The sequence below is a fragment of the Hylobates moloch genome, unplaced genomic scaffold (assembly GCF_009828535.3).
Source record: "Hylobates moloch isolate HMO894 unplaced genomic scaffold, HMol_V3 SCAFFOLD_18, whole genome shotgun sequence".
Classification (NCBI taxonomy): Eukaryota; Metazoa; Chordata; class Mammalia; order Primates; family Hylobatidae; genus Hylobates; species Hylobates moloch.
Genome location: NW_026652293.1, coordinates 72,809,031 through 72,822,581, shown reverse-complemented (window position 1 = coordinate 72,822,581; position 13,551 = coordinate 72,809,031). Strand labels below are relative to the sequence as shown.

General features: G+C 38.5%; 1 protein-coding gene across 1 annotated transcript in view; it reads right to left on the bottom strand.

The window, feature by feature from the left end:
* The window catches only part of FMN2 (formin 2), a 389,644-nt gene that overhangs the window by 177,075 nt on the left and 199,018 nt on the right, over positions 1-13,551 (bottom strand). Inside the window, exon 8 of the mRNA XM_032137182.2 lies at positions 5,204-5,265. Coding sequence (XP_031993073.2) covers positions 5,204-5,265 — 62 coding nt within the window. The remainder of the gene's footprint in view (positions 1-5,203; positions 5,266-13,551) is intronic.

The window sequence follows — 13,551 nt, the reverse complement described above, 5'->3', positions numbered from 1 at the left end:
ATAGAGGAGGGATGGAACATGTAAACACATATTCATGTCATGTGGAAATGAAATAGTGGCCTGTTTTAATCTAGCTATTACATAGCCGTGAAGGTTGGGAGAGTCTGCAGGAAATAGGAAGGCCTCCAACCAAGCTACACCACAGATGTGCCCTCATACAGCATGCTGCCTCATTCCTATTAGTCTTGCATAAAAATGCAGTCTATTAGCAACTGAAAACATGGAAAAACTTGTTCCGCTTTGTGCACCAAAAAATAAACTACTACTAGTTCCGTAATCTTAGGTCCATCTTGGGTTCATCAGGGTATGCATTATCTAGTATAAACTGAGAAAAGGAAGCTCAAGCTTCTTTTCAGTCCAGCGGACACTCAAAAGATTTAAGGTAACATGGGAAACGGAAAGAGCTTCCTTAGCAATTCCAGGGGCTCCTGAGGCAATCATGTCTGAAACTACATCAACAAGAAGGGAACAAATCTACTCAGTTTGCCCTAAAATAGAATGTCATTGTTTGAATTTAAACCATTGTTTGAAAAATTACACATAATGTGATCAGATTATTGCTGGGATAGCAATGGTTAGCTTTATCCATGGTAAAGGTATCACTTCTGAGTCTCTGCAGAAATATTTCTGAAATTACCTTATTTTTAAGAAAGCTAGGTTTCCTTTTATACTGATGTTTAAAAAAAGCAGAGCATTTGAAATGTAAATAATGACATTAACCATTTTCATTTCTGTCAATTACAAAATAATACCAAAAGGAAAACATTACTATTCTCAGGTCATTGTTTAATGAAGTAGTAATTATTATGAATATTTTATACAAACCATTATGTTCAATATAGAATATAAAAATTCAGGCCATGTGTGGTGGCTCACGCCTGTAATCCCAGCACTTTGTAAGGTCGAGGTGGGTGGATCACCTGAGGTCAGGAGTTCGAGATCAGCCTAGCCAACATGGCAAAACCCAGTCTCTCCTAAAAACACAAAAATTAGCCAGGTATGGTGGTGGGCGCCTGTAATCCCAGCTACCCTGGAAGCTGGGGTAGGAGAACTTGAACCTGGGAGGCAGAGGTTGCAGTGGGCCGAGATTGCGCCACTGCACTCCAGCTTGGGTGACAGAGTGAGACTCCACTTCCAAAAAAAAAAAAAAAAATTCAACTAATAAGGAATTTGTAGTTAAGTGAGAAGATAAGACATATGCATACATAAAGATAATATAAAGCAAGAAGTGGAAAATTCCCAGGAAAGGAAGAAAGGAGTACTATATGATTTCAACAATGTCCTACATAGAGAGCAGCAGTCCCCAACCTTTTTGGCACCAGGGACCAGTTTCGTGGAAGACAATTTTTCCACAGACCTGGGGTTGGGGGGATGGTTTGGTGACGAAATTGTTCCACCTCAGATCATCAGGCATTAGGTTCTCATAAAGAACAGGCAACCTAGATCCCGTGCATGTGCAGTTCACAACAGGCTTTGCACACTCCTAGCTCCTATGATAAGCTAATGCCACCACAGATCCAACAGGAAGTGGAGCTCAGGCAGTAATGCTTGCTCACCAGTGGCTCACCTTCTGCTGTGTGGCCCAGTTCCTAACAGGCCACAGAATGGTACTAGTCCTTGGCCTGGGGGTTGAGGACCCCTGATATACAGGACATTTAGGGAAGAATTGTGCCAAATACTACCTAACTCTAGGTTCTGGAGCTATGGCTGTGGATAAAACAACTATTTTTGCCTTCCCAAGACTTATTTTTTAATAGATATTAATCAGGAATTTGCATATATGTATTATTGGCATATAAAGTATGCACAATGACCTGTTATTGTTCATAATGGATTCCTCAAGTTCCTGTACTGCAGAGGGCTAACCTGGTACTACCTAAACTAATGATTGTGAATCACCCTCTCACAAAATAACTGTTTTCTTGACACAATGAAAGGTTGAACCTTAAAGTTTGAGAATAGCAGCAATAAAAATTTTAATTAAGTTTAACCAGTGCCAGCTAGTATACTATACACTGAATGTTTATGCCCCACCCTCAATTCCATAGGTTGAAACCTTATCCCCGGGATGATGGTATTAAGGTAGGGCCTTTTGGAAGCAATTAGGTCATGAGAGCAGAGCCCTCATGAATGAGATCGGTGCCCTTGTAAAAGAGACCTCGAGCAGCTCCCTTGTCCCTTCTACCATGTGAGGTTACAGCAAGAACACTGCAGTCTGTGAACCTGGAAGAGGGTCCTCACCAGATCCTAAATCTGCCAGTGCCTTTATCTTGGAAATCTCAGTCTCCAAAACTGCGAGAAATAACATTTCATAAGCCACTTAGGCTATGGTATTCCATTATAGCAGCCCAAACAGACTAAGACACAGTACTTGTTCTACTTTCATGAAGTAAGATAAGATTCTGGGTAGCTATCTAGTTTGTCCTGAGTCATAAATTTATATTTTGTGAAATTACTTTACTTTGAAAGGCTAAACACTCCCAAACAAAATATTCTTTTTTTTTTTTTTTTTTTGAGATGGAGTCTCACTCTGTCACCAGGCTGGAGTGCAGTGATGCAATCTCGGCTCGCAGCAACCTCCCACTCCCAGATTCAAGTAATTCTCCTGCCTTAGCCTCCCGAGTAGCTGGGATTACACGTGCCCAGGCCACCATGCCTGGCTTATGTTTGTATTTTTAGTAGAGATGGGGTTTCACCATGTTGGCCAGGCTGGTCTCGAACTCCTGACCTCATGATCCTCCCACCTTGGCCTCCCAAAGTTCTAGGATTACAGGCATGAGCCACCACACCCAGCCCAAATAAAATATTCTAAACCAGCATAAAATAAACATTCAATGTTCTGTATTTTCTGGATACATTTCTACACATGAATACATCAAGTTTAAGTAAGACATTCATTCCTAGATACACATACACACATATAGATACACACACATACCATGTATACACCAAATGCATATATGTAATATACATGTGCAAGATAGATAGATACACACACACCAACATCTTAAATCATTATGACCTGCTAAAGAAATTACTTTCCTCTAGTATTTCCTCCTTTCTTCCATATGGCCCTCCTGGTTGGAAGAGGGTTAGTATGAAAGACTCAAGAGAAATGAAAACCCTCTGTACCTCCCAATGGTTATATTTTAAATGCCAATTTCATTGGAACATGAATATACTAAATACATGATTTACTTTTTCCAGTTTTCCCTTTGCATAGTGACAACTATATAATAAATCACTCAAACCTTCCCTGTCAATCTTTGTTTATGAGTCAGTTTCACTGAATGCTTATGCTCACCAGGCTTAATGGGTACCAATTCTATGCTTGGCCCACAGATTCTGTACAATGAACCATGAGAAATATTTTGTCTTACATCAGTCTCTATCTCACAGGTGAGACCACCATATAACATATGTTAAAAAAAAAAAAAAAAACCAAACTCAAGAGTGGATGAGCAGGTTGAACACATAGTCCTCAAGGGAGTGATCAAGGAACAGAGTCTGCATCCTGCCCACCACATGGGTCTCCCCAGAGCCAAGAATTATTTGACTTGAGACAGAAAAGTTAAGGACCAACTAAGGCCATGCCCCAAAGAGCAGAGGCTTAAATACCAGACAGATCAAAGGCAAGAACAGAAATAAAGTAAAAAAAAAAAAAAAGCACTCAAAGATATTAGACCCAAAATAGGACCACACTGAGACTTTACCTTAAATATAATCAAAAGCACTGAAAACAACCTGCTTTACTACTACTCGAATCAATATTATTTAATGTCACATTCTAGCTAAAGACATCTCATATCGCACTTCCCAATGGCACTAACTACATCGTGCTACGGTTATTCTCCTTCAATACGTTACTCCCTTTTTCTACCACCTTTGTAAAAAAAAAAAAAAAAGTACTACATAAAAGAAAAGCTAAATGTCCTGCCACTTAGTGAAATAAACTGTAGCAGTATAGAGAAACAGAGGCAGAATGAACTAAATCCCAGCTATATCACAACACTAGCTATGTGACCCTGAGTAAGTCATCTAACCTCTCTAACTTTCCTCATGTAAAACAGGGGTAATAATAATAGCATTTGATCACAGTTCATCGGAGAAATGCAAATCAAAACCACAGTGAGCTATGACTTCACATCTGTTGGCATGGCTATTAGGAGAGAGATAACAGGTGTTGGTGAAGATGTGGAGAAAAGGGAACCCTGGCACACTGTTGATGGGAATGTAAATTGGTACAGCCATTATAGAAAGCAGTGTAGGTGTTGCTCAAAATATTAAAGACAGAACTACCACATGATCCAGCAATTCCACTTCTGGGTATACATGCAAAGGAAATGAAAAGTATGTTGAAGAGATAGCTGTACTTTCATGTTCATTGCAGCACTACTCATAAGAGACAAGATATAAAACCAACCAAAGTGTCCATCAACAGATGAATGGATAAAGAAAATGTGGTACATATACACCACGGCATATTATTCAGCCACAAAAAAGAAAGCAATCCTGTCATTTGCAATATCATGGATGAACCTGGAGGGCATTATGCTAAGTGAAATAAGCTAGACACAGAAAGACAAATAAGGAATCTAAAAAACTTGAACTCACAGAAACAGAGAGCATAACGGTGGTTGCCCAGGGGTGGGAGGTAGGAAAATAGGGAGATATTGGTCAAAAGGTACAAACTTTCAGTTACAAGATGAATAACTTCTAGAGATCTTATATCTAAGCATGGGTAGTGATGGATGTGTTAATCTGATTGTGGTAATCAATGTGTATATCAAATCAGCATGAATATATTCAATACATACACCTGGAATATATTCAATCTTTTTCAATTAAATATTTTAAAATTTTAAGTGTGTGTGAGTGAGTGTCTGTGTGTGTGTGTATGAAGTGCACAGAACAATTCTTGGCTCAAGTTAGCCCCCACATCAGTACCATTATTTAAATTTAAAAAAATCATGAATGACCTCATATGCAATATGATTTGATTCACAATTTTTCAAACCATGAGACCACACATTTGTTTGATACGTTCCTAGAAAGTATTGTAACAAACACCTACTTACGCAAATTCACTACACTCAGATCAGATTTCTTTAGAGGACCTTAAAACAAAGAGCCTATATGTGCACATAGACATGTACTGTGTACATATTATATACTCACACATAAAATTCCTTCTATTACTCACATTCTCATAGAGAGCTTGAAGGGTCTCCAGGTCAACCACAGAATTATCCAAGTTCACAACAGCTGTGGAAAAAAAAGGAAGAATATAAATTGCCATAAGCCACCCGTGAAAAGATGTTTGACCATCTCAGGCAGCAGGCTCATGGCTCAGCAGCCAGAGGGAGCAGGGGCTTTAACTTCAATGTTTCCCCTTGCCCCCACTGCAAAGTCTGCACCAGGAATTTCGCTGGGCCAGGTGTCAAGTGTTAAAGCTTTCACTTGCTCCACAAATACTAAATCCCATGAAAATGGCCCAGGCAAAGGTCAGAGAGAAACTGTGAGGTCTGTTTTTCACGGCCCAACTGAATGAATTTGAAAAATCTGCTTCATACCAGCAAAGTAAGCAAATCACTCCAGTGAGTGCTACATCCCAGTTTTATACCAATAAATGCTTAAATTTGCCAGTTTATCTAGGACCTTTGACAAAGGTGAAATCTAATCATTAAACAGATGGACTTAGTATAAAAATCATGGGTGCATTTCCTGTTATAATTCCTCAAAATATTATAATCAAAGGATGAATCTTTTATATTGGTAGTGATATTAGCACAGATCCTACCTTAAAAATCCATCCTTAAAATATATACTACCCATGGTTATACAAGGAAGAAGCAGGATAGATAACAGAAAAATCAGCAATATTTTCTTTATGCATTTGTTGCCTGGGGAAATTTGCATTGTATTTTGGAGTAGGTGTGCTTTATTACTTGGTTTAGGCATAGGTTAATATAAATCATTCTGTGTTTTCTACATGGATGTTTGGTAGAAACAAGGTGAATTTGCCTTGATAGAATTTGTGCCAAGTAGCCAGTGAAGCTCTTGGGGAGTTAAAAATTTCCGGGACAAAAATCACCAAGTGAATAATCACAAACTGGATATATTTATTTTGATAACAGAGGCATTTTACAATGTCTCTTCTCTCAAAGTTTCACATGAGACATTTTCTAGTTGACTCTGGCAAAACCCCAAGAAAGAATTTAAAAAGACAAGTGGGAAGCACAAGATGGATGAGAAATCTAAACAAGGTAATTTCGCATTTGTATTTGGAGCTGGGAAGAGAGCCCAGATTCACCAAAAAATATTGTACCAAGTAGAATATGATACTTCCACCCTAATAATAATCCACTATCTCAATTTCCAAAAAAAATTAGGTCTGAAATACATATCTAAGAGTAAGAGTCTCAGACAAATCTTATTCATTAGACCATATAAGGCAAAAATATCATGAACTTTAATGTTTCAAAGTAGTAAAGGCACAGTCCAAATACCTTTGACCATATTTCAAAAATTAATTAAAAAGGATTAGCTAATAATTTTGCTGTGATAATATGTAACAAAATGCAGAAAACCCGAGTAAAAACAGTAAATTTATGTATGGAATTATCTTCTTTCGATTTGTGCAGAGTCTAGCTCTTCAAGAATATCTTACAGTGAATCCAAAGGTTTCTGATTTTGGAATTCATCAGCTAGCTAATAATCCAGTAATTCTCTACATGATAAGAAAACTATAAAGGAAATGCAAGGGGTCAACTTGGTGTCAGATTTCATCCCCAGAACAAGGCAAAGAAACACAATACAATTATTCATGATCAATTCAAAGCTCATAAAGTACACAATCGTCCTTTGACTTTATCCATCATTTTAAACCATACTATGATTCTCACAAGTTTTCCCCACATAAAACTTATGAATATCCTGAGGTTTCTCATCTTTCTATCTCATGCAATGTCATATACACCAGATCGGAAGAATATTAAGACATCTCATGCAATGTCATATACATGAGATCGAAAGAATATTCTTAATAATGAATATCTTAATACATGTTATGTGCTCCTAAACAAGTTCTCAAACGGTCCTCACTCATGAAATCTCATTTTTTACTCATCCACAGAAAATCTCACTGGAAGGCAACACTGTTATTGTTTCTCCATATAATTTCCCCCTAGTTGACCTGAGAGAAATTAACACAATTCAAATGGGAATGAGCAGTTTTCAGGGCAAAATCTAATCATGCTTCTGTAGCCAAAAAGAAAGAAAGATTAAATACTGACAGATGAATGGATGCAGTGATAGAAATTCTAGACAGGAAATAAAGGTAAAAGAAGTAATTTGAGAAAGATTAAAATTATCGAAATGCCATACTTCCTCCTCAATTTAAAAAGCATATGCTAACATTTCAGAAATCAGGACTTAGATCAAAATGTCTATGTTACTAGATGTTTAGTAGCGTCTTCCATTGCTCCCTTCCTTAAAATCTGTGATTTGGTCGATGGTAAATTTTCAATGGATGGAATTCTAAAATCAAGGAGATAAGCATTCCCAATTGTATTCAACAAATGTAAGGTGTTTCCTATACATCAGGGATTACACTAGTTTACTAGAAGGGTTAACAGTTACTTGAGTAATAATGATTTGAAGTTGGAGCTATTTGGGTGGGAATGTGCTGAATAGCCCAGCCTTGAAAGTCTGCAGACAACTGGTAATGCACAGAGAAGAGAATACCATGATCAGAGTTCTAGATCACGCTAAGAACGACTGAATGCATTTTTTATTTTTTACTTATTTACTTATGTACTTACCTATTTACTTATTTATGTATTTATTTATTTAGGTGGCAAAAAGATTCAAAGAAAAAACTCCTCAGAAATTTCTTGGTTCCAAGTCCAAAATTTCAGCCTTGTTTCGGAGGAAAGAACCTGAGTATTGAAATTATATCAAGGTGATAGTTCCTCCGAAGGGAATATTATTTTTACAAGATGCAGTTTCCTGATGTGGAACAAACATAGAACATGGCATCAAACTAAACTAAGTTTAGATTTAAATTTTTATTTGCTGCTGCACTACTTCAAGTAAGTTACTTTTTATAAGTTTTAGTTCCTTTATGGGGCAAGGGCAAGGAAATGATGGAAAACATTAGCCAAGTTTTGGTTTGGGGTTTTTGTGGGGGCTCAGAGGCAATAACAAGTAAAAGGGTCTGACACGTAGTTGGTTAATGTTACCTCCCCATGCCAACTTTTCACATCAATTCAACTATTAGAACATCCTTCCTGCTCAAGTGAGCCTTGTTATCAAGCCCAAGGTTAAACAAGTTGACTTTTTTCTATTTGTGTTTTAGCTTCCTCATGTATCCAAAAAGAAAGAAAAAGAAAAAACAAACAAACAAAAAAACCATTCCAGCTGCATCTACTGAGGGATGGAACCTTTACCTGAATGATAAACCATTAGAATGAAACAAGAGAGCCTGGTATAGAACTACTGGGGCTTGTTCATTATACTCTGTCTTGTTTATTAGCATGTAAATAATTAAGCAGAAGACTAGATTTTGGATAAATCCAAAATTTAAAAGAATATTCAGTGATAAATGTTTAGTTCAGATTACTTTATCCTCTAATATTCAGCAAGGTGTTCATGTGATTATATTTTAGATTAGAGGTCAGATATCTCACACTCATTTCCTCCTTGCTGCTTTAAGATGCTGAGTAACACCCATCCTTGTCTGTGACTCATTACAATTCCCACCCCCACCCAACTCCTGCAGGTCTACAAGGCAGTTTTAATCACTTTCTCAAAAATATATATAAATCAATTTAACCAGGAAGCATCTGTTCTGTTTTTATGTGAGTGCATTCAAGGAGAAAGGTGTTGAGAGGAACTACAGACCTTTTTTGCACATTAAAAGATTATTCACTTATTTGTCAAATATGCTAAATTTCCAGGATTAAAACAATGGAGATATTTACCACTTCCTTTAAACAACCTACAAACGACCACGTTACTAATCACTCCAGCTGGATGTGGTGGCTCACGCCTGTAATCCCAGGACTCTGGGAGGCCAAGGCAGGTGGATCACTTGAGGCCCAGAATTCGAGACCAACCTGGCCAACATGGTGAAACCCTGTCTCTACTAAAAATACAAAAATTAGCCAGGCGTGGTGGTGCGTGCCTGTAATCTCAGCTACTCAGGAGGCTAAGGCAGGATAATGACTTGAACCCAGGAGGTAGAGGGTGCAGTGAGCTGAGATCAAGCCTCTGTACTCCAGCCTGGGTGACAGAGTCAGACTCTGTCTCAAAAAACAAACAAACAGACATCACTCCAGACCAAAATAGACAGCAATTCTTGTCTACGATTTTATCAAATACCAATGTTTAGATAGAGAGTAGAAGAACATAGTAATCTTTCAGGCTTTCATACCAAATGGCTGTGTGTCTTTGATCAAGACACTAAACTTCTCTGAGACTTTATCAAGTGGGATAACTTTCGTTTATAGCACATGCTTATCATGTGGAGAAAATAAGTAATTATATAGTAGAAAAATAATTCAGAAAGCCTTGGAATAATGGGTGTGATTAATTTTAAGGTGCATATTACCTGTAAACACATTGGTTCATAAATTAGATTAAAACTAGGTGCTAGATTAAAACCAGGCTCAGGACTAAACATTTGCATTAAATAGTTAAAAGTTAAGATCACAATAGCTATTCTTGTCATGAACTCCACCGGTATGAACTTGCTAAGATCCAATGTCATTGTTGTTAAACCATGCTGTTACAAAATGAAAAATGAAATGGCCTATTTTGGAAGTCAAATAGTCAATTTAACCTAAGAGATTTAAAATGTCTCAAAATGTCCAAACAGAAAAAGAAATCTGTTTTCTTTTGATTTTAAGATTTTGATCGATGACTGCATTACATTAAAAAATAAAAGAAAAAGCCATTCAAAACCACCAAGCATTATAGACTCAACATAGGAAACAGTCCCACTCTTGACTGTGCACAGGCAGGTGTCTATCCTTGGACACTTGGTCTTTGCTATTAACGTGTTCTCCTCTGTGGCTGCCTTTGTCAGCACCAGAAATGTGGTACATGCTTCTTATTCTAACTTACTACAAATGTTGAATTACCCACAGGCTAGAGAGCAAAGTAATCTATCTGTATGAATGTTTACATGATAAAATGAATCCTGTCTCTATGCTTTCAAAGAACTACACAGAAGGGAAAGGACTTATTTTAAGCGTGCCTTAAAAGGAACTCAATTAAAACAAAGCACTTCAACAAAACATTATTGGACAAATTTGTTGATCTTTCACATATTTTGAGTAGCCAGATTAAGTAGTTCACTTTATTTGTGTAATCCCTTTTTTTTAGAGAGAGACAGAGTGACAGGGTCTCACTCTGTCACCCAGGCTAGGGTGCAGTGGTAAGATCATAGCTTGCTGCAGCCTCAGACTCCCGGGTTCAAGCAATCTTCTCACCTCAGCCTCTCCATGTGGCTGGGACAACAGGCACATGCCACTATGCCCAGATAATATTTCTATTTTTTAATTATTTTGTAGAGGCAAAGGTCTTGCTATGTTGCCCAGGCTGGCCTTGAACTTCTGGCCTCAAGTGATCTTCCCACCTCAGGCTTCCAAATTTGCTGAGATTACAGGCATGAGCCACGGTGCCCAACCTGTTTGTATAATTCAATATGATAGGATTACTCTTGTTGAATGCAACATTTTAAGCTATGGAACAGTGTTAGTATCTGCCTTACATTGATATTTTTTAAAATCAGGGATCTGTTGGATGAGACAGGACTGGAGCAGTCTCTCAGGGCTGTGCTTGATGGCCCCTTCCTTTCATAAGCCATGAACACTTATCCCAGCCACTGCAGTCACCTACTTTAATCTTTCCTGTGTGATCTGCTAAACTGGTGGTAAAGATGCCCCAAACTAGAAAATCTCACAGTGTTTATTACCAAGTGTGTTATTCATTTCTGCATGGCAAGTTACACCAAAGCTTAGGTGCTTACAGAGCACACATGGATTATCTCACTTTCTGTGGGTCACAAATACAGGTGCAGCTCAGCTAGGGGCCGTTGCCTCAAGGTCTCCCATAAGACTGCAATCACAGTGTTGGCGGGGGCTACGGTCTCATCTGAAGGCTCTGCAGGAAGATCTGTTTCCAGCCTTACTCACAGGCTGTTGGCAGGATTCAGTTCCTCAGGCTGAGGGCCTCGGCATCTCACTACTGGTTGGCTGGAAGTCTGACTCAGTTTCTTGCCAAATGGGCTTCTTCATAGACAACTCTCAAGGTAGTTGGCTTCCCTTAGAGTGAGACAGAAAGGGCCATACAAGACAGAGCCTCCTTCTCTTTGTAACCCTATTTTGGAAGTGACATCCCATCACCCCTGTTCTGTTCTATTCTATTCAGTGTGAGTCATGAGTGTAGCCCACATATAAGGGGTAGGGAATATCACAGGGCCATGAGTCTCAGAAGGTGGGGATCTCCAGGGACTGTCTGAGGGGCTGCCCATCACAACACATTGCTAACCCACGGCTCTCTGTTCCTTGGACTTCAGCTTCCAACTTGGGTTGCTCTGCGGGTCTCTACCTTGTGTTAATTTCATTAATAGGAACGTTTTTATTCTCCTGTTAGGCTCTAGGTTGACAAAAGACATGGAGAAGCATCATGATTCAGTGGAAAGAAAAAGTGCACTAGTCAGGAAGGCTGGCTTCTGGTTTAGGCATAACCTATCAAATCAGCTAAACCTCATCATTTCTATAAATAGAGATCATATGAGATACGTTGTGTAGATATACAGAGACGTGTGAGACAGTATGGCAGACCCTTCCCTCCACAATTACATGGTCACGCTTCATTCACTGTTGTATCCTTTCTCTGTCTAGAAGAACCCAGTATACAAAAGACTTGGAAAAACATCTTCCTCCAATGTTGAAAGGCTAAAATAGGCTGAGGTTAGCAATTCCTGAAAATCAACTCTGCCTTTAATTTTACCGGACAAACTGACCGTTCTTTGAGATCACTCTGATTATCCTTTCATAAATAACTAACTTCACTCTAGCTGACATCATAGCTCAAAAATACAGAACACAAAGATAATAATATGTCATGTCACATTGCCATCTGATGGCACTGGAAGGCAGTGGGGCACGGTGACCACACAACTTATCTGCATAACCCAGAACGTCTCAAGTTCCTCATCTGCAAAATGGACCTAATAAGAAGAGTACCTGCCCTACAGGGTTCTTGCAGGAGATTAAATAATAAAAGCCAAATGCAGTGCCAAGCACAAAGCAAACACTCATAAAATGTTGGCTGTTGTGATTATTATTATGGCCCATTTCACATTCCTATAATGGAAAATGTTTTTTTAAATCTCTCTCCAAATCAGTATCTTAGATTGAGAGGTTTCAGACGAACCAGGTTGAAAACATTCTCAGCAAAAAGAAAAACAACAGTTTCTGTTGTACTGATAGTAACATAGAAGACTAAACAAGTAACCAGAGGGAAGCCATTGACACTAACTTGGGTTAAAGTACATGGAAAGAGAGGTAGAGTCAGCAGAAGCTTAAACACAAAATGAGTACAAATCAGCCCATATTTACGGTTCATGCCCTCTTTTCACTGGCAGAGATAAGGGCTTGAAGAAAGCATCTTTACCCCATTTAAAATACAGAAGCCACAGGAACAGCTTTGATGAAGTTAGCTTTGCAAGCTGCTGAGAAGCAAAGACCTTTATTTGAGCAGACACTCATGTAGCAGAGATCAGAAGCATCCTCTCATTTAAAAGAGTCAGGTTTGTCATCATACTCTAGCTACCAAGAAATTACATTTTGTAAGAGATCTCTCTGAGGAACTGCAGGGAGCATGTCATTTAGACTTTAAAATCAGGAAGAAGAGGACATATAAGCAGTTAATTTTTGTTTCAGTGTATATTTCAGTGAAATAGAAACTTTTACATTTTGGGGGTATGTAATTGAAATGTATCTGACAATATTTGTTATCTCTTTTGTAAATGTCCTACAAAACATTTTGGGAATCTGGAGTTATACACACTCCCCCATCTAGAAGAGCTGACAGTATTGTGAAGTAGAAAGACACATCGACAAATAACTACACAACAATTACACCACAATAAAAGCACAAGGTAGAGCTTGTGCAAACGGAGAAAGAATGGCGTTGTCAGGTGTAAAAGATCCTCGAAGTGACAGAGTTTGAAAGTGAATGACTACTAAATAGATGGTCTAAATCTTTTTTTTATTATTATTATACTTTAGGTTTTAGGGTACATGTGCACAACGTGCAGGTTTGTTACATATGTCTCCATGTGCCATGTTGGTTTGCTGCACCCATTAACTCGTCATTTAGCATTAGGTATATCTCCTAATGCTGTCCCTCCCCCCTCCCCCCACCCCACAACAGTCCCCGGAGTGTGATGTTCCCCTTCCTGTGTCCATGAGTTCTCATTGTTCAGTTCCCACCTATGAGTGAGAACATGCGGTGTTTGGTTTTTTGTCCTTGCGA